Source organism: Pongo abelii, chromosome 7 (genome assembly GCF_028885655.2).
Source record: "Pongo abelii isolate AG06213 chromosome 7, NHGRI_mPonAbe1-v2.0_pri, whole genome shotgun sequence".
Taxonomy (NCBI): Eukaryota; Metazoa; Chordata; class Mammalia; order Primates; family Hominidae; genus Pongo; species Pongo abelii.
The window spans coordinates 6,442,819-6,469,974 of NC_071992.2; the positions used below are offsets into that span (position 1 = coordinate 6,442,819).

Below are 27,156 nucleotides of genomic sequence, written 5' to 3' on the forward strand. Positions count from 1 at the left end.
TGGCTTGTCCTCTAGACTGGGTTTATCATCTGCTCTGAACATTAATCGTTGTTTTTGTTTCCTTGTTCTAATCTATGTTTTTCTCCCTTTTGCAGATCTCTCATCTTAAAATTTCTAACTCAAATCATCTCCCCACAGCAATCAACTTAGCTTCTTTTTTTTTTTTTTTTAATGAAATTTCTAGGGAAGTTTCAGATGGAGAAATGTGTGGATCATTCAGGCCCTAAAAGTTGGTATAAAGATTATTTTACTGTGAAAATATTTGACCTAAGAAAGATGCAGCAAGAAATTTTATTTGAACTTCCCTATACTTCACTAAAGCAGAGCCTCCAGAAAATACAGCTGCCATTGGCCTCCCTCTGAGGAAGTTTCCTGTGAATTCCACTACTGTAGAGACAGATTGCCCATTCTCATAAGCATCCAAAAGCCCAAAACAACCTTCCACAACTTTCTACTGAAACTCCAAAATCTCCCAACATATTTTGTTGAGTGGATCTATAAACCTTTATTTCTATTTAGTAAGTTACTCTAAACCTTGTCTTTTCTCCTGTTAACCTATTGTTATCAGTTAATTTGCAGGTCCTCAAACACAGGACCCACATTGAACGAGGAAAAGCTTTCCTTCCAACAGAGACAATATGACTACCTGTAGAACATCATTTTGAATGTACAAAAAATTATTAAGCAGATTTAGCAAGTTTTCAGGACATAAGATCAATTGCAGATATCAACTATATTTCCATATATTAGCGACAATCAGAAACAAAAATGAAAAAAATCACCATTTACAATATTATCAAAAAACACAAGACCTTGCACAGTGGCTCATGCCTGTAATCCCTACACTTTGAGAAGCTGAGGCGGGAGGATTGCTTGAGCCCAGGAGTTCGAGACCAGCCTGGGCAACATAGTGGGACTCCGCCTCTACAAAGAATTTAAAAAATTAACTGGGCATGGTCGTGTGCACTTGTAGCCCCAGCTACTCAGGAGGTTGAGGTGGGAGGATAGCTTGAGCCCAGGAGGGTCGAGGCTTCAAGTTGAGCCATGATCGCACCATTGCACTCCAGCCTGGGTGACAGAGTGAGATCCTGTCTCAAAAAAAACAACAAAAAAAAACCCAAATACTTAGGTTAAAATCTAAGAAAAGTTATAAGAGATTTTTTTTTTTTTTTGAGATGGAGTCTCACTCTGTTGCCCCAGGTGGAGTGCAGTGGCAAGATCTCCGCTCACTGCAAGCTCTGCCTCCCGGGTTCACGCCATTCACCTGCCTCAGCCTTCCGAGTAGCTGGGGCTACAGGCGCATGCCACCACGCCCGGCTAATTTTTTGTATTTTTAGTAGAGACGGGTTTCACTGTGTTAGCCAGGATGGTCTCAATCTCCTGACCTCGTGATCGGCCCACCTCGGCCTCCCAAAGTGTTGGGATTACAGGCTTGAGCCACCGCGTCTGGCCAGAGAAATTTTAAAGACCTAAATGTTAATGGGTCAGAAGATTCAATACGGTTAAAATGTCAATTCTCCCCAAATTGATCTGTAGAGTCAACACAATCTCAATCAAAATCCCAGCAGTCTTTTTTTGTGCAAAACAAGTTGACTCTAAGATTTATAAGGAAATTTGAAGAATCTAGAAGACACAAAATAACCTTGAAAAATAAAAATAAAGTTGTAGGACATAAACTACCTGATTTCATCACTTATTTATATAGCTACAATAATCAAAACAGCATGGTGCTGGCGGCAAAAAGACAAATAGCTCAATGGAACAGAATAGGAAGCCTAAAACGAAACACATACATATGCGACACAGACTTTGAGGTAAGCACAAAGGAAATGATGCAGTAGAGACAAAAATAACTTTTTAACAAATGATGCTGGAACATTTGGATATGTATACATGCAAAAAAATGAGCTTTGGTCCCTATCCCATACCATATACAAAAATTAATTAAAAGTAGATCTTATCCTTTGAGCCCAGGAGGTTGAGGCTGCAGTGAGCTGTGATCACACCACTGCATTCCAGCCTGGGCAACAGAGTGAGACCCTGCCAGAAAAAAAAAAAAAAAAAAGTAGATCCTAGACCTAACATACAACCTAAAACAGTAATATTTCTAGAAGAAATCATAGGAGAAAATATTTGTGATCGTGGAGCTGAAGAATCTATCAAATACTAAACTCTTTTTTACCACCTTGACCAAAAGTAATTGGTTTATATGCTTCATCATATCATTTAATTCTAAATCTAGAGATCAATGTCACTTTCTCAGTAAAAGTACGTTGAGTCTTCAATGATGACCTGAACTCACACTCCCAAGTAAACCATAACCCCATATTTCCAGAGTAGAGTTTATTAGAGCAATAACTTGTGGTAATGATAAATACTGATCAAAGACTGAGCCTAGGAAGTGGGTTTTTTGAGGCTGCATATACTCAAGGCAATTCTTCAGAACCACAGAGGGCTCACTGGATCCTATTAATTGCTGAGAGTGAATGAATAAACAGATTGTTCAGAGACCTGAGTAGACGGTAGTTGATATTCTTGTACATGTATTCTACCTCTAGATTCAATAGAAAGAACTAAAAGTACGTGAATTTCAGTACCAACATCTCCATCAGTTACCAGCTGTATCACCTTGGACTAATCAGGTAACCTCCCGCGAACCTGGTTGCTTCCGGGGCGGGGATCCGCGGGCTGGAGGTTTGAGCCTGGGAGCCGGCAGGGCGGAGCAGCTGGAGGGCCAAACCTTTGAGCTCCGGGGGGTGGCCGGGATAGTGGGTAATGCCCAGCCGATCGGCGGCCTGGGGATTGCCCGAATGTGAGGTCTGGGTTCACCCCGCGGTGACCTGAGTCCTGGGATGCCCCCACAGGGATTTGCTGCTTCAGGGATCCGAAGTCTCATTCACTCCCTTACTGGGGATCTGAGGTCTCGAGGTCCTCCTGCGGGGTTCTGAGATTTCGGGGTCATCCTGTGGGGTCTGAGGTCTTGGGGTCCTCCTGTGGGGGTATGAAGCCTCGGGGTCCCCGCATGGGGTCTGAGGTCTCAGGGTAACCTCCGTGGGGTCTGAGGTCTCGGGGTCCCCCATCCCCGGGATCGGAGGTCCGGGTCCTCGGAACAGGCAGGGCGGTGGGTCCGGCCCCGAACAGTAACGTGGCGTGCCGGCCCCAGGTGGTGTCGGGCTGGGGGGCAGGCATAACGGTGCCGAAAGTCCGCACAAAGCCATCCGCGGGGGTCCCGCCGCGCCCGCGAGGCAATGACTGTGGCCCCTCCCCTTCCTGATCCTCAGCTCAGGTGAGCCCAGATGAGGCGCCGGGTAGCTTCTAAGTCACTAATGGAAATAGAAGGCTAATTCAGGGGTTAGGGGCCGTCGTCCTCGTTATTCCCAGGAGGAGAGAAAAACCCACGGCCCGGCAGCCAGAGGCGCGGCGAGGCGGAATCGGACCCTCTTCCCGGGTACTCAGCTCCCTCCAGTCTTCCGCCTCACCTACAAAGAAATCCCGGAAACGCGGGTTCAGCCAAGCGCGGTGAAAGCGGCGCGCTCTCCCCGCGCATGCCCAGTTCCCGCCCGCGCTGCCAGGCTCTCAAGCACCGCGCAGTCCAGCCGGCCGGATCCCGCCGTCTGTCATGGCCGCCCCCATCCTGAAAGGTGAGGAACTGCCTGCTCCCTGCTCCAGCAGCGGGGGGCTTTGAGGACCGGCACCCTTGGTCGCGGGCGCACTCGGGGGGTCCCGTGGGAGGAGCCCCGCTCGCCCCTCCCTCGCTGCCTGTCTCCCCCAGACCCCCTGCCGCCTCCTTCCTCCCCCACTGCCTGTCCCACCAAAACCCCCTGCTTCCTGCTGTCTCCCCCGCTGCCTGTCCCCCCAAAACTCCCGGCTGCCTGCTTCCTTTCCCGTGCCCCCTGCCCCCCCAAACCCCCGACTGCCTGCTTCCTCCCCCGTGCTGCTTGTCCCCCAACCCCCGTGCTGCTAGTTTCCCTCAATCCCCCGCTGCCTGCTCCCTCCCCCATGCTGCCTGTCCCCCAAATCCCGCCTTGCCCCTAGCTGCTCTCACCCCTGCTGCCTTAGTCCCTGTATCCGGGGCTCACAGGCAGGCAGAGTCCTGCCCTCCGGAAGTTGGTGTGCGGCCCTCCTGGGTCTGGTCCTGTTCGACCCCCTCTGAGGCCCACCTGGAGGGGCGGCAGTTGAGTTTCTATGCTAATTGTTCCATTAATAGGAGCCGCCTTTTACTGCGGAGTGTTTGTGTGCCAGGCGCTGTGCTTAGGCTAGTGTGGTATTGTCTAATTTTTTAACCGCTGTATCAACTCTCTTACATCATTTTACAGGCGGAAACTAAGGCATTGGAATTTAGGTGCCTCTCCCCCTGTGTGTGGCTAATCAGTGCTGACAGGGTCTTAGACCGGAGCTGCTATCCTAACCAGTATATGATACCGCACCCAGTCCCGCCCTTTGTGCACCTGGAAGAGCCCAGGAGAGGGGAATAGCGGACACATGTCTTGTAGAGTTTGACCGTGGGAAAAAAGGGGCCTGTATTGTGGGGTCTGGAGTCATAAAACCTCATAGCCAAAAGAAAAGACTAGACGCTTTATACAAACTCTGTAATCAGATGTGGCTATTTTTCTAATGTTAGTATTTTGTTAAATTAACCTAGTTTTCCTTTAGCGTTACCCGCAATCATTGACCAATGGCACACCTGGAAAATTCTTTTAAACATCAGGTTTTGAGAAGAGGATATCCACTACAACAGGGGTCTACAGACTATGCCCCCCAGGCCATATCTAGCCTGCTGCCTGTTTTTGTAGGGTCTACAAGCTAAGAATGTATTTTACATTTTTAAGTTATTTTAAAAAAAGGACAAATGAAAAATTATATCACATTCACATTTCCTTCTCCATAAATAAAGTTTTGTTGGAACACAGGCTGGCCCGTTAATATATTACCTAGGGTTACGTTTGTTCCACAACTATGAAGTTGAGTAGTTGTGACAAATACTGTATTGGCCACAAAGCCTGAAATATTTACCATCTGTTCGTTTACAGAAAACAGGCTTCTGCACTAGAAAAATTAAGCCTAAGAATTTGGGGAAAGCAACTAATTTTAGGAATGTAAACTCACATGTATTGTATGGGTACAGTTGTTCTTTGCTTAAAATTTTAATAAATTCCACTGAAGCTATTTTGAATAGGCTTTTAGTAGAAATTTATTTATGAGACAGAGTCTTACTCTGTTGCCCAGGCTGGAGTGCAGTGACATGATCACATAATAGCTCAAGCAATTCTGCTTCAGCCTTCTGAGTAACTTGGGACTACAGGCACTACCATGCCCGGTTATTTTTATTTTTATTTTTTAATTTATTATTTTTTTGTAGAGCCAGGGTCTCACTATGTTACCTAGGCTGGTCTTGAGTTCCTAGCCTCAAGCAATGCTCCCGCCTCCACCTTCCAAAGTGCTGGGATTACAGGCGTGAGCTACTTTGCTCAGCCAGTAGAAGAAAATTAATTTATTTATTTTTGAGGCAAGGTCTTGCTCTGTTGCCCAGGCTGGAGTGCGATGTTGCGATCATAACTCAGCTTCTACCTCCTGGGCTCCAGGGATTCTCCCACCTCAGCTTCTCCACCCTCCCCACCCCCATTTCCCGCCCAGTAGCTGGGACTACAGCCGCTCGCCACCATTCCTGGCTAATTAAAAAAAAAAAAAAAAATTTGTAGAGACAGGGTTTCACTATGTTGCCCAGGCTGGTCTCAAACTCCTGCGCCCAAGTGATCCCACTGCCTTGGCCTTCCAAAGTGCTGGAATTACAGCATGAGCCACCACACCTGGCCAGTAGAATAAATTTTTGGTTTACTCTTTTTTTTTTTGGGACGGAGCCTCGCCCTGTCACCCAGGCTGGAGTGCAATGGCGCAATCTCGGCTTACTGCAACCTCTGCCTCCTGGGTTCAAGCGATTCTCCTACCTCAGCCTTCCAGTAGCTGGGATTACAGGTGCCTGCCACCATGCCCAGCTAATTTTTTGTATCTTTTAGTAGAGATGGGTTTTCACCATGTTGGCCCGGCTGGTCTCAAACCCCCGACTTTGTGGATCCACCCGCCTCCGCCTCCCAAAGTGCTGGGATTACAGGAGTGAGCCACTGTGCCGGCCTCGGTTTACTCTTAAATATAAATAGAACAAAATCTATTGAGCAGGGGATGCTGGAATTACAAATGTATATTTCATGTTCATATCTTGTTTTCAGATGTAGTGGCCTATGTTGAAGTGTGGTCATCCAATGGAACAGAAAATTATTCAAAGACATTTACCACACAGCTTGTGGATATGGGGGCAAAGGTAAGACATTTATTTTGCTGTCGAGTCATATGACAGTCTTCTGATAGGTAAAAAGTTACATTTGCATTTTCATATTTTGAGAGTTATTACTTAGAATATGGATGAAGCAATGGATAAGTGGTGGGAGAAAAAAGAGCCAAAGTGTGAAGAATTTAGAACAGTAGGGCTTACAGAACAGTTGGGTCTGTGGGCATTGAGTGAGGAGGAGGAACCTAGGATGAAATGCTGGATTCTTACACTGGTTACTTGGGTGCATAGTGCTATTAAGCAAAGTGAGGAATACGGGAAAAGGAACAGTTTTCTAAGGGAAAAGTTGTAAATTTGGTCATATTGAAAATATCTGTTAGACATTTGGATATACAAGTCTGGAACTTGGAGTGTTCAAGGCTAGAGATGATGATTTGGGGGTCAGGACCATAGGGGTCATGTGAAGTCACAGGTGTGGACGTCGTCCCATGTCAGGCATGGTTAGGATGAAGAGTGGTGACAGAGGAGCGTTGTTCAGTATTCAAGGACAGGTGATGGGAGCAGGGACCCAGTGACAGAGGGAGAGAAGAATGCCAAGAGAAGGAGAAAAGCAAGTGTGGAAGTCAAAGGAGGGAGTAATTTTTTTTTTTTTTTTGAGACGGAGTCTCGCTCTCTCGCCAGGCTGGAGTGCAGTGACGCGATCTCGGCTCACTGCAACCTCTGCCTCCTGGGTTCAAGCGATTCTCCTGCCTCAGCCTTCCAAGTATCTGGGACTACAGGCACATGCCACCATGCCTAGCTAATTTTTTTTTTGGTATTGTTAGTAAAGACGGGGTTTCACCATGTTGGCCAGGATGGTCTCAATCTCCTGATCTGTGCACCTCGGCCTCCCAAAGTGCTGAGATTACAGGCATGAGCCACCGAGCCCAGCCAGGAGTAATTTTTTAATTGCCTTTCAGAGCTAGGAGGGAGTAATTTTAAAGATGGAATTTTTAAAAACTACAGAGAGTTCAAGAAAGATAGGATGGGCAAGTGTACTTTGGATTTGAACACTATAAGGTCATTGCTGAACTTAGTGCAGTTTTCAGTGAAATGGGCAGGAATCACTGAGATATGAGGAAATGGAGATAGCAAACAATTTGCCTTATTCAGGGTTTCTTAGTATAGCCATCTCTGTTAGCAGATTTACTATCACATAGTGCTTGTGTTCAAGTAGCCTTTATTTGACTTAGTAATGTCCTTGATACCAAATAGGTATCTTTTGCCCACGCACACTAAACCAATCACTGTGATGACGTGTTTTACAAAAGGGAAAAGATTCATTCACAGCCCAGCTAGGAGGCAGAAGAGTACTCAAATCTTCATTCCCAAAGATAAGGCTTAGGGATATTTATCAGTTAGGGAAGTGGGGTGATCTAAGCTGTGGGGAAAAATGAAGTACATGATCTGCACAAGCATAGTTGGGGTTCATGGAATGCATGTTTAGAAAACAGGCATTATTAGGAGGCCAAGGCAGGCGGATCACCTGAGATCAGGAGTTCGAGACCAGCCTGGCCAACATAGTGAAACCCCATCTCTACTAAAAATACAAAAAAAATAGCCGGATGTGGTGGCACACACCTGTAATCTCAGTGATTCAGCAGGCTGAGGCAGGAGAATCGTTTGAACCTGGGAGGCGGAGGTTGTATTGAGCCGAGATTGCACCACTGCACTCCAGCCTGGGCGACAGAGTAAGACTCTGTCTCCAAAAACCAAAAATACAGGCACTAGTAGGATCCGATGGTGAAGATTTTGGCCTGATGACAAAAGGTCACTTCTTGGGCATCTGCACAGGCCCGGTTGAAGAGTTGGTGGTTGCAGCCTGTTTGAACTGTACGGGTGCTGCCCCACGTTCCTGAGAAGTAACAAGCAACTGTTACTGTGGTGACATATCCACCAGAAGTGTTATCTTATAAGGAAGCCAGTGAAGGTTGTTACAGCATTTAGCAGCATGACTTGCAGCTATATAGAAATAAATAAATAAATAACAAAAAGCAAATGACCAAAAGCAAGCAAGACAGGTTAAATTTGGCAGACCTAATTTTCAGACTTAAAGCGCAAGAGTGGTGATGCTGGCAATTCAGATATGCCAGAGAAGCCTTAAGGTGCTTTAAGTGAAAAGGTGAAAGTTCTCCACTTTAAGGAAAGGAAAAAAATTGTATGCTGAAGTTGCTAAGATCTACAGAGAGAACAAATCTTCTAATCTTGAAATTGTGAAGAACTATGCTAGTGTTGCAGTCACACCAAACTGCAAAAGTTGCAGCCACAGTGTGTGATAATTTTTATTATATTACATTGTTACAGTTACCCTATTTTGTTATCATTATTGTTAATCTGTGCCTAATTTGTAAATGAAACTTCCTTGTGTATGTATGTATAGGAAAAAACAGTATATAACCCATTCAGTACTAGCTCAGGATTCAGGCGTCCACTGGGAGGCGTGGGGGGCGGGACGCGGGCATGTCTTAGAACTTAACCCCCCCGTGGTTAAGGGGGAACTAATGTACTCTTATAGGGAGTTATCTATGAACAAAGCCTGTTTATGTCCTTTTCTGGCATTTGGGAGGGGCTGACTGATAGGCTGAGTGAAAGAGATCCATTAAAAATGGGAGAAAAGATAATGGAAGGTAGGGCTAGGTTAGGGTGGGGCAAGAGAGCTGCCGTGGGTATAAAACTTAAGAGGCACTCACCACCAGGCAAAAAGTGGGTGCTACTAAATTTTTTACCCTAAGAGCCTTGTTTGACCTCCCTAATGCCTGTCTTGAGTAAGAGGTCAGTGGAGAGGAATCCGAATATAGGAGCAGGGCCTGCACTGCAGGAGGGGAGATGTGCCCACTGTGATACACTGGAATGTAGGAACCTGAGAGAGTCTGCATGTTCTCATGCCTAACATTTACTTGGGATTAGGACGAGTTACTGTGAATGAGAAAAAAACCGTTAGACAAGTGAGTTGACAAGGTGGTTTGAGGGTAGCATTAAGATCGTAGATCTTTTAGATCTTCTTGGTTTCACCTTTTATTTCAAAAATTGGCAAACAGAAAGTTGAAAGAATAGTGAATACAGATTCAACAGTTGTTAACATCGTAACAGATTTGGGTATTTGTAGTACTCATAATCCAGGATTATCTTAAGCCAATTTCAGGATTTGAGATGATTTAAAACTAGACTACAGGCCTGTGAGGGTCATTATAACTTCTGATTCACCCTTAATCTAGATGCAGCTCTTTGGGTCTCAGCTCAAGGTGTAGGGGTTTTATCAGACCCCCTTCTCTTGGAGGTGTCTCAATTTTTGTACTGTTTAGTGTTTGCTAAATTTGATAAAAGCCTTGTGGGAAAATGGCCTTAAATGCTAGACTCATCTCTAGGTGTCAGTCTTAATCTAGAATCTCAGCCCAGTAATTAATTGCCTTGATAGCTCCCATGGACTTGGTGGGGGTGTGGAGATTGAGAGTTATAAAAGTAATACATATTTATTGTTTAAAAAGACCAGTGGGCAGTGCCATGAAATTCACAATGAAAACAAAGAGAAACCAGCAACCCTTTGCGGTACATGTCCTTTTCCATTTTTCAAAGACAGCTACTTTCAAATCATCTGTTTCTTTTGGTATTTGCCTTCATATTTCCAAGCGGTGTACATATATTACTTCAGTATAATTGAATGCTATAAAAATTATGCAGATGAGTTCTGCTTCTGGAAAGGATACATAAAAGGTAAAATTTTTGACACCATGAGTGTCTGAGCATGCCTTTATTATACTGTTACCTTTGACTAATATTTTAGCTGACTGTAAAATGCTAGCACAAATATTATTTTTCCTTGAAGGTATTTCCCATTGTTTTCTCACTTCCGACTGCTGTTGATAAGACTGATTCACTTTTCACTTATCATTGTTTGCATGTGATGTGTCTCCATCCTCTTCACCTTGATTACCCACTCTTAATATTTTTCCCTTTCGCCAACCATGCTGGAATTCTGTGATAAGCTTGGTGTAGTGCTGTTTTCATTCTTGTGCTGGGCCTTTGTAGGGAATTCTTTTGATCTAGAATGCATATCCTTTAGTTTGACAAACTTTTCTTTGATTATTTCTTTAATAATATTGTCTCCATTTTGTGTATTCCTGTATTTCTTTAACTTTTGTTGATTGGCTGTTGGATCTCCTGGTCTGAGCTTCTGATGTTCTTGCCTTTTGTCTCCTGTTGTGTCCGTCTTCTGGTTCTTTTGTTCTACTACCGGTGAGCTTTTCTCAACTTCATTGTCTGATATTTCTGTAGAAAATTTTTTTACGTATGTCATCTTTTCTTAATTTCCAAGAGCTCTTTAGGATCCTATTAAAAAATAATCTTCTGATCATGTTGCATGAATACAGTATCTTTTTTTTTTTTTTTTTTTTTTTTTGAGATGGAGTCTTGCTCTGTTACCCAGGCTGGAGTGCAATGGCGCAATCTTGGCTAACTGTAACCACCACCTCCTGGGTTGAAGCGATTCTCCTGCCTCAGCCTCCCGAGTTGCTGAGACTACAGGCACAAACTACCACGCCTGGCTAATTTTTGTATTTTTAGTAGAGACAGGGTTTTGCCATGTTGGCCAGGCTGGTCTTAAGTTTCTGACCTTATGATCCACCTGCCTTGGACTCCCACAGTGCTGGGATTACAGGTGTGAACCACCACACCCAGTTTCCTTTGGTTTTAATTAGCTGAATTTTTCCAACTTTTTGAATGATTGTACTTATTTTCAACCTTCTTACTTTGTATTTATGTATTTAAGATTACAGGCGCCCGCCACCATGCCCGGATAATTTTTGTATTTTTAGTAGAGACGGGGTTTCACCAGGTTGGCTAGGCTGGTCTCGAACTCCTGACCTCAGGCGATCCACCCGCCTCAGCCTCCCAAAGTACTGGGATTACAGGCATGAACCACCACCATGCCCAGCCATGAATACAGTATCTTAAGATATTAAGTGTTTTTAATTTTGGTTAAATATATGTTCTATTTTCTCTGTTGCCTCTGAATTTCATTTGGTTTTATTTTTTTGATGGAGAAAGCTTTTCTGAAATGTCCATTATTATCTGACTCTTTCCATCTTCTAAAAATGTGGTGCCTTCTCATGGCCACATTTTCTCTTCTGTTCTCTTTATCCTTGCAGGGCTCCAACTCTTTATTCTTTCAGTAACACTTCAGAGGGTTTTTAGAGGGAGTAGACATGAACTTGTGTGTATGATTCACCATCCTAACTGGAACAGATATGTTTTAAGCAGCGTTATGCATTCCTTCGAGTGTTTCTCTGTCAGATTTTGAGAAACAGAACTGCTGGGGTAGAGGTTTTTTGATCAGTTGTACTTAAGTTGTGAATGAACAGTAATGTACATTTTGTTTTCTGCATTTTGTCTACAGGTTTCAAAAACTTTTAACAAACAAGTAACTCACGTTATCTTCAAAGATGGCTACCAGAGCACTTGGGACAAAGCTCAGAAGAGAGGCGTAAAACTCGTTTCGGTGCTCTGGGTTGAAAAGTAAGCAGTTTCTCTCTTACTTTTTTTCCTTAAGTATCTAGTATTGAAAATGTGTGGAGATATTTTTCACAGATCACAGAACCAGATAAAGTTTGATTTTCATCTTTTCTCTGCCTCTTACCTCACCAAGTAATTTGACATCCTCCAGCCTCAATTTCTGCAGTTCTGAGGTCCTATAATACCTAACTCTGCCTAGGGGGAAAAGGAGCCTGCAGGTCCTGAAGCTGGCTATGCAAGGTGGACTTAGCAAGCGAGAGGGAATGTGATGAAGCAGATTGTGTTAGTCAGCGAGCGCTGCTGTAACAAAGGACCACAGAATGGGTCGCTCGAGCAACAGAAAAGGACTTTCTCCCAACTCTGGAGGCAGGAAGTCCAGTATCAAGGTGTCCACAGGGTTGGTATCTTCTTTTTTTTTTTTTTGAGACCAAGTCTTGCTCTGTCATCCAAGCTGGAGTGCAGTAGCTGGATCTTGGGTCACTGCAGCCTCAGCCTCCTAGGCTCAAGTGATTCTTATGCCTCAGCCTCCCAAGTAGCTGGGATTCATCTCAACCTTTGCCTCCTGGGCTCAAGTGATTCTCCTGCTTCAGCCTCCCGAGTAGCTGGGATTACGGCACGCACCACCACGCCTGGCTAATTTTTGTATTTTTAGTAGAGATGGGGTTTCATCATGTTGGCCAGGCTGGTCTCAAACTTCTGACCTCAGGTGATCCACCTGCCTCGGCCTCCCAAAGTGCTAGGATTACAGGCATGAGCCACTGTGTGCGGCCCACACAGTTTTGATTACAGTAAATTTGTAGTAAGTTTTGAAATTGGGAAGTATGAGTCCTGTAACTTCGTTTTTCATTTTCAAGATTGTTTGGCTATTTTGATTTGAGTTCCTTGCTAAGATTGTTTGGCTGTCTTGTTTGGGTTCCTTGCATTTCTATATGAATTTTATGATCAGCTTGTCAGTTTATTCAAAAACAAAAAAGGCAGCTGGGATTTGGTAGGATTGTATTGAATCTCTAATTAAGGAAGTGTTGGTGTGTTTATAATATTTAATCTTCCAGTCCATGAAAATGGGATGTGTTTCTTTTTCAGGTCTCAAATTTCCTTCAGTGATACTTTCTAGTTTTCAGTGTACAAGTTTTTTACCCCCTAGGTTAAATATATTCCTAACTTTTTTGTTCATTTTCATGTGAATGAAATTGTTTTCTTAATTTTTTTAAGTTGTTAGCTGTTAGTGTATGGAAATGCAGGTGATTGTTGTATATTGATCTTATACCCTGCAAATTTGCTGAACTTGTTTATTAGTTCTAAATATATTTGTGGGTTCCTTAGGATTCTCTATATGCAATGTTGTGTAATTTTGTAAATAGAGATAGATTTACTTCTTCATTTCTAGTCTGGCTGCATTTTATTTCATATTTTATTTTTTATTTTATTTTATTATTTTATTTTATGTTTGTTCTGGCCAGAACCTCCAGCACAGTGTTGAATAGAAGTGGTGAGAATGGACATCCTTGTCTTGTTGCTCATCTTTGGAGAAAAGCTTTCAGTATTTCATTATTTAGTATGATGGTAACTGTGGTTTGTGTAAATGTCCTTTATCAGGCTGAGGACATTCCCTTCTGTTCCAGGTTGTTTGTTTGTTTCTTATTATTAAAGGAAGTTAGATATTGTTGTCAAATGTTTTTCTGCATGATTGTTGTCCTTCATTATATTAATGTGGTATAATTGAGGGGTTTTGTATGGTGAACCAACCTTGCAGTGCTAGGATAAATCCTACTTGGTCATGTTATATACGTTGTCATCTTTCCTTTTTAATTGTTGGAATAGGCCGGGTGCGGTGGCTCACACCTGTAATTCCAGTACTTTGGGAGGCCGAGGGGGGTGGATCACCTGAGGTCAGGAGTTTGAGACCAGCCTGATCAATATGGTGAAACCCTATCTCTATTAAAAATACAAAAATTAGCCAGGCGTGGTGGCGAGTGCCTGTAGTCCCAGCTACTCGGGAGGTTGAGACAGGAAAATCACTTGAACCTGGGAGACAGAGGTTGCAGTGAGCCAAGACCACGCCATTGCACTTCAGCCTGGGCGACAAGAGCGGGGAGAAAAAAAAAAAAAAAGTAAGGTGTCTTTCTGGCTTTTGTCAAGATTTTCTCATTATCTCTCACTTTCAGAAATTTAAGTGTCTCGATATGGTTTTTTAAAATTTATTTTGTCCAGATTTTACAGAACTTGTTGAATGTGTAGTTATCTGTGTTTCTACATATGATTCGTTTTTGGCCATTATTTCTTCATCTATGTTTTCTGCCCCGCTTCCTCCTCATTTTTTCTGGTTAGCTGTATATCTTTTTCTGGTTAGCTGTATATCTTTTTCTGGTTCGCTGTATATCTTTTTCTGGTTCGCTGTATATCTTTTTCTGGTTCGCTGTATATCTTTTTCTGGTTCGCTGTATATCTTTTTCTGGTTCGCTGTATATCTGTTTCTGGTTCGCTGTATATCTGTTTCTGGTTCGCTGTATATCTTTTTCTGGTTCGCTGTATATCTTTTTCTGGTTCGCTGTATATCTTTTTCTGGTTCGCTGTATATCTTTTTCTGGTTCGCTGTATATCTTTTTCTGGTTCGCTGTATATCTTTTTCTGGTTCGCTGTATATCTTTTTCTGATTAGCTGTATACCAGGGATTGGTAAAGTTTTCTGTAAATGGACAGACGGTAAATATTTTAGGCTTTGCGGGCCATATGGTCTCTACTCAAGAGCTCAGCTCTCTTGTGGTGTGAAAGGAATAATAGAAAATAAGTAAACAAATGCATGTGTCTGTGTGACAGCAAGCTTTACTTATAAGTCTGGCAGGAAGCCAGGTAGTTTGCCAGTCCTTTCTGTGTAATACACCTTTTAAATGTTTGCATTTGTCCATAGTGCTCTCCTTCTTGTTCATTATTGTTCAGCCTTTTTTATTCTCCCCAGATGGATCTGTTTTCAAGTTCATTGACTTTTTTCTTCATCAAATCCATTCTGCTACTTAGTACCTTTATTTGAGATATTTTTGATTTCTAACATTTCTGCTTGGTTTTTTAATACATTCTTTTTATTCCGTTTTCATGTGAGATTTCTCATATTTGCTTTTCCTGTCTTTGGTTATGAGTGTATTTTCTATTTTATCGATGAGTATAGTTATAAATAGTTGTCTTAATGACCTTGTCTGATAATTTTGAGGTGGGTATCTGTTTTGTTTTTTTTTTCTTTGATAGCGTGTCACATTTTTCTGGTTCTTCATATGGCAAATAATTTGAGGTTGTATTTTGCACATTGTAAATACTATGTAGACTCTGGATTCTTTTGTATTGTTGCAAAGAGCATGATGTTTTTGTTTTAGCAAGTAGTTAACTTGTCATTAAAGTTAAATGCACACTGTCATTATGTGGGCAGTTGCTTAGATGTGCCCTTTAAGCCTCAGGTGCAAGGTGATTTGTTTGCCTCAAACACATGTTGTTCAGGGGTCAGCCGGAGACTTGAACTTCCATACTCAGAATTTGGGGTTTCTCCTCTGGTTCTCTTACTTCCTGAGTCCTTACCTCATTTCTCTTGTGGCCCTAGCTGCCCAGTCTCCTTCCCCTGGTCTCTTCAGCGAGAAAGGAGGCCGGAGCTTCTGCTTGAGTGCCTGCTGCGCCACACCAGCTCCCTCAGAGACTGGCTGCCTTTAGGGGACAGACAGAAAATGTGGTGGTGCCTAGATTCTTTTGCTTCCTTTTAAAATTTGCCTGTTCTTTCTTTTTCTTTTATTTCCCTCCAGCTTTCAAAGCTCTCACATAGTTGGTTTATTTTATTTTATTTTTCCTGTATTTCCAGGACGTATAGCTTATAGTTCACTTATATTTGTATATTGGTTTGTTAGGCATAAACAGAAATGGAACTTAGTATGTTATTTTTGAAGCATCTGAGGCCAGTCTAATTCTTTTTCCCTTCAAGATTATTTGATCTTTTTGCCTGGAGACTCCTTAAGGATATTTTTTATTTTATTTTATCATTTTTTTTTTTTAGATGAAGTCTCGCTGTGTCACCAGGCTGGAGTACAGTGGCGCGATCTGTGCTCACTGCACTCTCCGACTCCCTGGTTCAGCGATTCTCCTGCCTCAGCCTCCCGAGTAGCTGGGATCACAGGCACGTGCCACCACGCCTAGCTAATTTTTGTATTTTTAGTGGACACGGGGTTTCACCATGTTGGTCAGGTGGTCTCGATCTTCTGACCTCATGATCTGCCCGCCTCAGCCTCCCAAAGTACTGGGATTATAGGCGTGAGCCACAGCGCCCGGCCAGGATTTTTTTTTTAAGACTCATGGCTTTACTGTAATATGTTTTGGATTGATCATTCCAGTTCTGGCTTGGCCTTTTCAACAGATTCAGGTCTATATTTCTGCAAAAGTTTCTGGGATTATAGTTTTAAATATTCTGCTTCATTGTTTTGCTTTTCTTCTGGGACTCCAATTATGTTGATGTTGGGCCTGCTTAGCTGTCTTTTATTTCAGCCGCTTTGACTTCAACCCTTTTATATTTATATACACATACACACAAACACACACACACACACACACACACACACACAGTTTTACCCCAAATACTCATTTGACAGTATTTGTTTTTGTTTTTTGAAGACAGGGTCTTGCTCTGTTTTTTGGTTTTTGGAGACAGGGTCTTGCTCTTTTGCCCAGGCTGGAATGCAATGACTCAGTTGAAGCTTACTGCAGCCTTGACCTCTAAGGCTCAATCGGTCCTCTCACCCCAGCCCTCCTGAGTGGCTGAGACTGTAGGCATGTGCCACCATGCCCAGCCATTTAAAAAAAATTTTTTTTCTTTTTTCTTTTTGAGATGGAGTCCTGCTCTGTGGCCTAGTGCAGTGGTGCAATCTCGGCTCACTGTAAGCTCTGCCTCCCAGGTTCATGCCGTTCTGCCTCAGCCTCCCGAGTAGCTGGGACTACAGGTGCCCACCACCAGGCCTGGCTAATTTTTTTTTTTTTTTTTTTTGTATTTTTAGTAGAGATGGGGTTTTACCGTGTTAGCCAGAATGGTCTTGATCTCCTGACCTTCTGATCCACCTGCCTTGGCCTCCCAAAGTGCTGGGATTACAGGTGTGAGCCACCACACACGGCATTAAAGAATTTTTTTATAGAGATGGGATCTCACTATGTAGCCCAGGCTGGACTCAAGTGATCCACTCACTCCAGCCTCTCAAAGTGCTGGGATTACTGATGTGAGCCACTGCACCCAGCTGACAATATTTGATTCAAGTTCAAGGGGTTTGTTATATTCTTCAGTTTTGTGTTTGCTTTTATTTTAGGGAGTGTGATGGGTTTTCCTCAGCTGAAATGATTTGCTTTTTCTTTGTTTTTTTTTTAAATAGATTTTTAAAATGGATGTAGTCTATTCTATTTCCATTCATTGTATAGGCCGGGTGTTTGGCCAGAGCATCCTCTTCTGTCAGTTCTGCTGTCTTGCATAGTTTCTTTTATAGGTGATGCTGGTGATGGAGGGAGAAGGGAGGGGCTCATGTATCTCATCTGCCTTTTGTTTCTATAGGATCCTTAAATGTTTTTCTCTTAGTTTCTTCTTTTTTTCACTGCCATTGGTTCAAGGGCTGCCACTACCCCCAGAACTGATGCTTTTCAGAGCCTGCCTGTCCTAGTCTTGCTCCCATTCAGGCCCCTTCCCTGGAGTGGGTGCTGTGAGCTGCATGGGTTCTGTGTTGTGGCAGTTGTGCTGGGTGTCCTCTTTCTGAGACTTCTTTTACCTGTGCTTCATGTAAGTCCTCCAGACTGTACTACTTTTTATGGAGTCTTAAGCCTATTCTCCCCAACTTTCTGCATCCATAGACTTGCAGCTGTGTTGGAATTGGATTATTTTTCTACTTATAGGTCATCTGAATTTGCACTGTTATCTCCGTATCAGTGAGAATGTAGGTCATATGTGTCTTTTATTTAAGTTTCTTTTTTATTTTCTGCTTTTTTTCGGGGAGGGAATGGGGTAAGACTCAATGTCAGGCAGCCATCATTGTTTTCTCTACCTCATCTTCTTATGGAGTCCATTGAAATGGCTTATTGATTTTTATCTCAAAATCGATCTCTCATAGATCTTTATCTCTGTCTGCCGTTACAGTCCAGACAACTATCATGTCTTGCTTCAGTTACTGTAGCAGCCTCCTGCCTGTCTGTTTCATTTTGTTTCTTATACATCAGCAAATGTAACCCCTTTTGTTACCAGTGGAAGGTATCCAAGTTACTGGCAGCAAACAAGTATGGGTTTGCAGCAACTTCAGTTCTTGCCTCCTCAGAAGAAAGAATTCCACGGAGGAGCATAAGGCAAAAGAAGAGACCGAAGCAAGTGTCAGAGCAGGAGCAGAAGTTTATTTAAAAGGCGTCAGAACGGAAAGAAAGGAACGTACACTGGGAAGAGTCCCAGGCGGGCATGGAGGTCTAATTTAATGTTTAACCTTGATCCTGGGATTTATAGGCTCGCCTTTTCCCCCAGTTCTTCCCTTAGAGTGGGCTGCCCGCATGCACAGTGCGGGAATTGAGCACAGGCAGGTTGTTTAGGAAGTTGTATGCGTGCCCATCTGAGGCTTTCTTCCCATTTCTCCGCCATTTTGTCTCTTAATGTGCATGCCCGGGAAATGGCCTCTCCCTGGCGTCTGCATTGCATTCAGTTAACACTTTAGCGCAACAGGTGTGGACTGTCAGGAAATGGCCTCTCCCTGGCTCTGGCTGCCAATTTATCTCTTTTAGAGACGTAATGTGATAATTGTTGAGCTATCACCCAACATTCCTAGTGGGTGGTAGAGCCCTCTCATGCCGGGCTTATGCCTAACTACCTGTAATACTTCAACACATAAATCAGCTTTATCCTTCTGATAAAATGGCTTAGAGTTCAGTGGTCTGTAGCAGGGAATGGCAAACTGTCATCCCCCGGCCAAATCCACCCTGCCATCCTGTTTATTTTTTTTTAATGGCCCATGAGCTAAGAATGGTTTTTAAATTAAGAGAAAAAAAAATTCACATGTTTACTATTTCATGATATTTACATTATATAAAATTCAATTTTAGTATCCATAAATACCGTTTTATTGGAACACAGGCATGTTCATCTGATGATGTAGTCAGTGGCTGCCTCTGTACTACAGTTGTAGATTTGGATCCTGTGGCAGAGACCTTACGGCCCACGAAGCCTAAGACATTCACTACTTTCCCCTTTACAGAAGTTTGCTGACCCAGGTCCAGTGTGCTGCATGATGGTCCCCTTCCCTTCCAATGTCAGCTGCTCCCCTCTCCCTTGTTTGCGTCTTCCAAATGCTCTAGGCTTCCAGGTCCCCAAGGCCACACTCTTTCTGCCTTTAGTTCTTGGCCTGTGCTGAGAACTCTGCCCCCTCTTCCTGATTCTAAACCCAGTTTTGTAGTCAGCTCCTTTATACATGTTGCATTGCAAGGTCGCTTTATCAGAAGAGCTTCCTCTGTCCCCAGTTCACAGTTCAAGTCCTTTGTTATTCTCTATCTCAACTCCTTTTTTCCTGTGTGTACTATTAAAACTTATTTTGTTCATTTGACTGCTTTATCTGTCTGTGTATCTAATCATGCATTTGGTCTTTCTATTGTAATGGGGACTCCAAGAGCAGCTACCTGTCTGTCTTATTTATGGTTGTGTTTCCAGTAAATCTAACATTCATCTGGCTCATAGTAGATGCTCAGTAAATATTTGTTCTAACAAGTCATGAACAAAGGAAAATTTAGTTAAGTGGCATAGAGATACTAGAGAAAATATCATGGGGGAAAATGACTTGAAAAAAACTACATTTTAAAAGTTGTGTAGAAATGTGGAGGGGAGAGTGCAGAAACAGAGACCTTTACTAGAAGCTTGAAGTAAATGGAGATGCATGGACAAAATTAAAATAGTAGCCATTTCTGTACCTAATAAGGCCTCTCAGCTAACCCTACAATGGGGGTGGTCACTGGTAGTGTGTTCTGCTGAGAGTTAGGGATTCTTACTCTGCTTTGCTGGGCCAGCCCCTGACTACCCCCGCCCCCCGTTCATTCTCTATCCCCTTTCTCTCTCTCTATTTCTGCCCACCACTACTAACCCCAGCCTCTTTCTCAAGGGGCTTATGCAGACTCCATAATACTTGTAACTTCATTATCCAAAAACAAACTTTTTTTTTTTTTTTTCTGGAGACAGTCTCACACTCTTGCCCAAGCTGTAGTGCAGTGGCGTGATCTCGGCTTACTGCAACCTCCGCCTCCTGGGTTCAAGCAATTCTGCCTCAGCCTCCCGAGTAGCTGGGGCTATAGGTACGTACTACCATGCCTGGCTAATTACACACACACACATATATATATATATATATATTTTTTTTTTTTTTTTTTTTTAGACAGAGTCTCACTCTGTCGCCCAGGCTGGAGTGCAGTGACACGATCTCGGCTTACTGCAAGCTCTGCCTCCCGGGTTCGTGCCGTTCTCCTGCCTCAGCCTCCTGAGTAACTGGGACTACAGGAGCCCGCCACCACGCCCGGTTAATTTTTTGTGTTTTTAGTATAGACGGGGTTTCACTGTGTTAGCCAGGATGGTCTCGATCTCCTGACCTTGTGATCTGCCTTCCTCAGTCTCCCAAAGTGCTGGGATTACAGGCGTGAGCCACTGTGCCTGGCCAATTTTTATATTTTTAGGAGAGACAGGGTTTCACCATGTTGGCTAGGCTGGTTTAACTCCTGACTTCAGGTGATCCGCCCACCTTGGCCTCCCAAAGTGCTAGGATTACTGGTATGAGCCACCGTGCCTGGCAAAAGCAAACTTCTAAGGTCCTCAAAAGCTCAAAAGTGAACCTAATCTTTTGGCATTTTTCTTTTTTTTTTCTTTTTGAAACTGAGTCTCGCTCTGTCGCCCAGGCTGGAGTGCAGTGGTGCAATCTTGGCTCACTGCACTCTCCTGCCTCAGGCTCCCGAGTAGCTGGGACTACAGGCACCCGCCACCACGCCCGGCTAATTTTTTTGTATTTTTAGTAGAGACGGGGTTTCACCGTGTTAGCCAGGATGGTTTCCATCTCCTGACCTTGTGATCCGCCTGCCTCGGCCTCCCAAAGTGCTGGGATTACTGGCATGAGCCCCTGCGCCCAGCCCATATACTTCTTCAGTTAACTTTTTATTACAGGACATTTTTTGCCTGTACATGCAGATACATCCCACTTTATATATATAACAATCTTTTGTAGTAGCTGTCCAGTAATTTATGTAACCAGTGTCCTATTGATGATTGAAGTTTTTCATTTCTTAGTTATTTTTTTCAATTAGAAATATTACAGCATTGAGCTTCTGTATATATTACCTTTTGCAGGTGATAAATCTTTCCATAGGTTTAAATCCCAAAAGTGGGCTGTTCATTTCAGAGAGTTTACGTATTTAAATATGATAGATGCTGCCAAATTACCTTCTGGAAGGAGTGTACTGCTTTCCATTCTTTCTGGAATTATCAAAAAATGCCTGTTTCCCAATACCTTTGCTTATGTTGTGAGTTATCAGTTCTTTAATCTTTTCTAATTTGTAGAAGAAAAATAATACTGTTTTTATTTGCATTTCTCTGACTTTTGGTGAGCTTGAATTTTCTTCAACAGAACATAGAGATAAGAGCCAAACTGACCTGCATTTTTTATGTCACGTCTGTCCTTTCTTGGTGAACTGCCTGCCTTTCCAATGTAGTGGCTCATGGTTTCCACTGAAAATGTGAACATTAACTTCATAAGGTCACTAGGTGTCACTAGAATCCCATTCTGTTGGGTTCCTTCTGGGAGTGTTCATTTTAAGATCAGATGGCAATTGATAAAATTCTGACATTTCCTTTGGATGTAGAAATTTTTACCTTGAAGAAAGAATACATAAAGGTGAAATAAAGGTCAGCTTGGCCCCCACTCTAAGTTCTGTTGAAGAAAGTTTATCATTTTTAAACAACTGCAAACTAACAGCTAGGTTGGGAATACGGTTCACAGGCTTTGTCCTTGCTAGGCTGAGAGTTGGTTGCTGACCAAAGGCCATCACCCCCTGCATTTAGTGTTTGCTAGAAACAGGGACATATTCCTGCATAAGCACAACACAGGCTGACATTAGGGGCTTACCACGGCTCCCTTCCTTCTAGAATCCTCAGACTCCATTCCTATCCTACCAGCAGCCAGCTCCACTTCTCGCCTCCTCAGCCTTCTCACCCTGCAGCCATTCCTTAGTCTTTCACTGGCTTCTGTGACTTTGACACTGTTTAAGGTCACTGACCAGTGATAGGAACATCCCTCAGTTTGGGACGGTCTGATGTGTCCTCCTGATGTCACATCAGTGTGTAACAGTGGATGTGTAGCCATTTGGGACTGGGTGAATTACTCAACTGCTGGGCTCAAGGTTCCTCCAGCAGCTCCTGAGTTAACTTGCTATGGTTATTTAGTGCTAGACCACAGAAGTGCTCTCTCTGCTGGCAGAGCACTATTGTGCAGACTTCTCTGAATCTCCTGTGTTCTTCCTTGTGCGACAGGGACACATGTGAAGGATTGTGTGCTTTGCGGCTGGAATCTTCAAAGAGATGCCATTCACTTTTTTACCTCGCTAACACAGTGCCGTCTACGTAAAAGATTGACGTACTTTTCCTGAATTGACTTATTGACTGGGCCTAGAGAATAAGATACTGGTGCTGGGCAGTTTGGCCCGAGAGTAGTATAAAGGCTGCAGGATTGGCCCAGGTGAAGGCATTGTCCTAAGGGTAGAGTGGGAGTCGGTGGTTCCTGGCCGACCTGGCAGGTGTGCTGTGGGAAGTGCTGGAGTGAATCTGCTGTCTGGGGAGAACAAGCTCATCACAGCAGGGCTTCCCAAGGAGAATGTTGCTGCTTTGATTTCTATTGGCTCTGAGGCAGCAGCAGGTCAAATAGTTGGTTCTCTGTTTAGAGACATCTCTTGAAACACTTTTCGTTTTGACCACTAGGTGGTGGGATAATGTTATCATTTTACATTTCTGAAGAAAAATAGAAATCTAATTGGAAGCTTTTTTGTCTGCTCAGTAGATTTTGGTTGGACCCCTGGTAAACGTGGGTTTCAGTGTAGCAGCTTTAGTGTATTACCACGTGTGCTAAAGCATAGCTGTTGGCATGCAGAACGGCATTACCAGCAGTAAGTGCCACTTATTTCTTCATAGTGAGTGATGATAGTTACACCCGGGTAGATGAAATTCAGGGAGAGCATCTCTGTGCACCTTACATCTTATCACTCTGAAGGATATGCGGTTGGGAAGCTTATCCCAAAGGAACAGAACACATCTTCCACAACTGTATAACCTATGCCAGGCACACGTTTTACTGGGTTGAATCAAGCTTTTCCTTAAACTGCTAACTTAAAGGATACTTACTGGTTTTGTAAACTTTGGCAAATGATCTTCTGTGCTCCTGGGTTTTCTGTGTTGTGCAATAGGAGGCAATGGTAGTGGCTTTTCCAGCATGGTTGGTTTGAGGCTTCTCATGAGCTGGCTGATCTTTGTCCTGATGATGGTGGTGATCTTAATACTGTGTATTTGATAACACGATTATCTAGGGTCTCCTCCACGTCTTTCATCCAGATGCATCTCAGCCACCTCAGATGCATCTCAGCAAAACCCCTTTTGCTGTTCCCTTAGGCATAATAGTGGTAAATCGGTGACGTTTTGCTTGAGTAAGAAGAAGCTGCTAAAAACTTCTCATGCTTAAAATTGGTAATTAAGGGGACTTTTTAAAAAGAAGCACACCTAAAAAGCATTTCCTTTCTCGTTCTCTTCCACCCCGCCTCCCTTTCCCATCACTTTCATTAGATACAGCATTCTGCTCACCCCATTATTGTAGGCTCAGATAGTTGGTTTGTTTTTTTAAAATCAGCTTTATAAAAACATTTACATAAAATAAAACGGGCCCATTTTAAGTGTACGTTCATGGAGTTTTGATAAATGTGTATACCTGTGTCACCACCACAACCAAAATACAGAGCATTTTCATCACCCCAAAGTCTCCCTCGTGTCCGTTTGCTGTCGGCCTCCCTTGCCCCCCACCTCCCACCCCAGGGCGGCCACAGATCTGGTTTCTGTCATTAAAGATCAGTGTCACCAATTCTGCAGCTTCAGATCAGTGGAATCATCCAGTGTGTACTGTGTTTTGTGCCTGACTTCTTTCACTGAAGGTGATGTTTTTGCGATTTGTCCATGTTGTTTGTAGCAGTGGTTTCACTTCCTTTTATAGCTGAGTAGTATTCTATTGCAGGCATGTAGCTTGGTGCCACCAGTTGATGGAGATTGGGCTAGTTTGCCATTTTAGGTTATTATGAATAAAGTTACAATGGACATTTACATTTGTGTCTTTGTATGCTTTCATTTCTCTTGGGTCGTTACCCAAACTTTTCCAAGGCGGTTATGGCACTGTATATTCCCACCAGCAGTGTGTGAGGGTTCCGTTCACTCCACATCTTCACCGATACTTGTAATTTATCCATCTTTTGAATTTTAGCCATTCAAGCAGATGTGTAGTGGTATTTCATGGTTTTTCTTTTTCCAACATTGTTTTAAGATCTAATTCATATGCTACACAATTTGCCCAATTAAAGTGTACAATTCAGGGATTTTAAATATACGGTCAGGTATTGCTTAACGACAGGGATGCCTTCTGAGAAATGAATAGGTGATTTTGTTGTTATGGAGACATCACAGTGTGTATTAACACACACCTGCATGACATAGCTACCGCACACCTAGGCTCTGTGGCACAACCTATTGCTCCTAGGCACAAACCTCTACAGCATGTGCAGTTGTAAAACAGTGGTAAGTATTTGTGTCTCTGAAATATTTAAACATAGAAAAGGTACAGTAAAGATATGGTATAAAAGATAAAATATGGCACACCTATATAGGGCGTTTACTATGAATTGAGCTCGCTAGACTGGAAGTTGCTGTGGTTGAGTCGTTGAGTGAGTGGTGAGCGAATGTGAAGGCCTAGGACATTACTACTGTACACTACTGTGGACTTTATACACGTCATACACTTAGGTTACATTGGATGTATATTTTTTGGAGCAACTGTATTAACTGATACTATAACTTTTTTTTAAAGACAAGGTCTTGCTTTGTCTCCCGGTCTGGAGTGAAGTGGCACAATTATGGCTCACTGTAGCCTCAACCTCCTAGGCTCAAGCAATCCTCCTGCCTCAGCTTCCTGAGGAGCCGGGACTACAGGCGTGTGTCACTATGCCTGGCTAATTTATTTTTATTTTTATTTTTGTAGAGATGGCATTCTTGCTACATTGTCCCAGCTAGTCTCCAGCTCCTGTCCTCAAACAATCCTCCTACCTCCGCCTCCCAAAATGTTGGGATTACAGATGGGAGTTATTGCACCTGTCTCCTCCCATAAGTAAATAATCTATCTCTCTGTTGCTTGTGGTGGGAGGAAAAAAAAAACACCTAGGTTATTTATAATACCTAATACGAGTGCTTCGTAAATAGTTATTATACTGTGTTTTTTTTTTTTTGAAACGGAATCTCGCTCTGTCGCCCAGGCTGGAGTGCAGTGGCGCGATCTTGGCTCACTGCAACCTCTGCCTCCTGGGTTCAAGCGATTCTCCTGCCTCAGCCTCCTGAGTAGCTGGGATTACAGGCACGCGCCACCATGCCCAGCTAATTTTTGCATTTTTAGTAGAGACGGGGTTTCCCCATGATGGCCTTGAACCCCTGATCTCCCGCCTCGGCCTCCCAAAGTGCTGGGATTACAGGTGTGAGCCACCACGCCTCTCATATACTGTATTTTTTTTTTTATTTGGCCTTACTATAGCTTTTTTACATGATAAACTTTGTAATTTTTTAAATTTTTTGACTCTTTTGTAATACCTTAAAATACATTGTACAGCAGTATAAAAATACCTTATATCTTTATCAGCTTTTTCTATTTTGTAATTTTAATTCTTACTTTTAAACTTAAAAAAAAAAAAAAACTAGGACTCAAAGACACACATTAGCTTGGGCCTACACGGGGTTAGGAACATCAGTATGTTGCTAGGCGATAGGAGTTTTTCAGCTCCGTTATAATCTTATGTGATCACTGTTGTGTATGTGGTCTATCATTGACCAAAAGGTTGTTATGCGGCATATGACTGTATTCACAGAGTTGTGCAACCGTCACCACAATTTAAAAACATTTTCGTCACCTCAGAATGAAATTTGTACCCCTTAGCCCTATCCCCTATTCTCCCGCCAGCCAAGGCAGCCACTAGTCTACTTTCTTTCTCTGTGGATTTTCCTTTTCTGGACATTTCACATAAGCGGAATCATATGATACATGGTCTTCATGTCTGGCTTCTTTCTCTGGCGTGATGTTTTCAAGGTTCATCATGTTGTCATCTGTATTAGAATTTCATTTCTTTTTATGGTGGAATCATGTTCCATTGTATGGACACGCACACGCACACCTCCCCCCACCCCCCCCCCCACACACAGAGAAGAACCAAATATTACAAGGCTTATCGTGAAAAACAGTGGTCCCTTTCTTGACCCTTTTCACCGTCAATTCCTGTTCCCCAGAGGCAGCTCCTTTCACACATGTGGCTGCTTCTGCAGATAAGCTGTTCAGTGATCTCCATATTTCTAAATACTGTGGCCGTATTGTTGTTTTGTCTTTCAGTTTCAGATATTATCTAGTGACTTTCTGATAGGGAAGTGAGAATTTCGTTTTTAATCGGCCCCTCTGAGGGCACCCCACTCCCACATACATGCATCTGCTGTTTGCATGGACACATTCATGTGCAGGCTCTTTCCACTCTTGATTGCAGTGTACATGATACATTTTGGTTAAATCAGTAGTTTATGTTTACATCATTATGACTGTGGAAGTTGTGTGTTAGGCTGAATCTCAGAGTGAACCATGAATATATTTCCTTTCATGGAAAACTTTTTGTTTTCCCTGAGCTTGGCCTGGTGTCCTTTGAGTCCAGAGCTTCTCAGGCTCCAGTTATCTGAACATGGACCTAGTGCCCCCATTGGGCACTGGGTGGCAGTGACTGGGCACAGGAGAGAAGGAGAGTTGCTGCCTCTTTTCAGCCTTCCACCCTCTGCCCTCTGCACTTGGCCTGCTGTCCTTTGCCCCCTGCCTCACCCCTGACTGCTCTGGCTTCACCTGCACCTCCTGCCCTTGAGCAGTTCTGAGCTCCAGGTTCTGAGCTCCAGATGGACTCCTCCCCTGCCCCAGCTGCCAGGCTTCGGTTTCCCTTTTTTTTTTTTTTTATTTGTTTGATTTCAGTTCCCCAGACAGCTCTTATCTACTCTTTGTT

At 43.2% G+C, this 27,156-nt stretch overlaps 1 protein-coding gene across 8 annotated transcripts in view; it reads left to right on the forward strand.

The window, feature by feature from the left end:
* Positions 1–3,556: 3,556 nt before the first annotated feature.
* MCPH1 (microcephalin 1) overlaps positions 3,557–27,156 on the forward strand; it is a 237,460-nt gene continuing 213,860 nt past the window's right edge. For 6 of the 8 annotated variants that reach the window (XM_054561156.2, XM_054561157.2, XM_024251035.3 and 3 more), the window contains exons 1-3: positions 3,557–3,641; positions 6,225–6,316; positions 11,715–11,833. In XM_054561156.2, coding sequence (XP_054417131.2) covers positions 3,620–3,641; positions 6,225–6,316; positions 11,715–11,833 — 233 coding nt within the window. In that variant the 5' untranslated portion in view covers positions 3,557–3,619. Of the gene's footprint in view, positions 3,642–6,224; positions 6,317–11,714; positions 11,834–20,035; positions 20,149–27,156 lie in introns of those variants that run through there. The other 2 variants (XM_054561158.2, XM_063726496.1) reach the window with 1 other exon arrangement.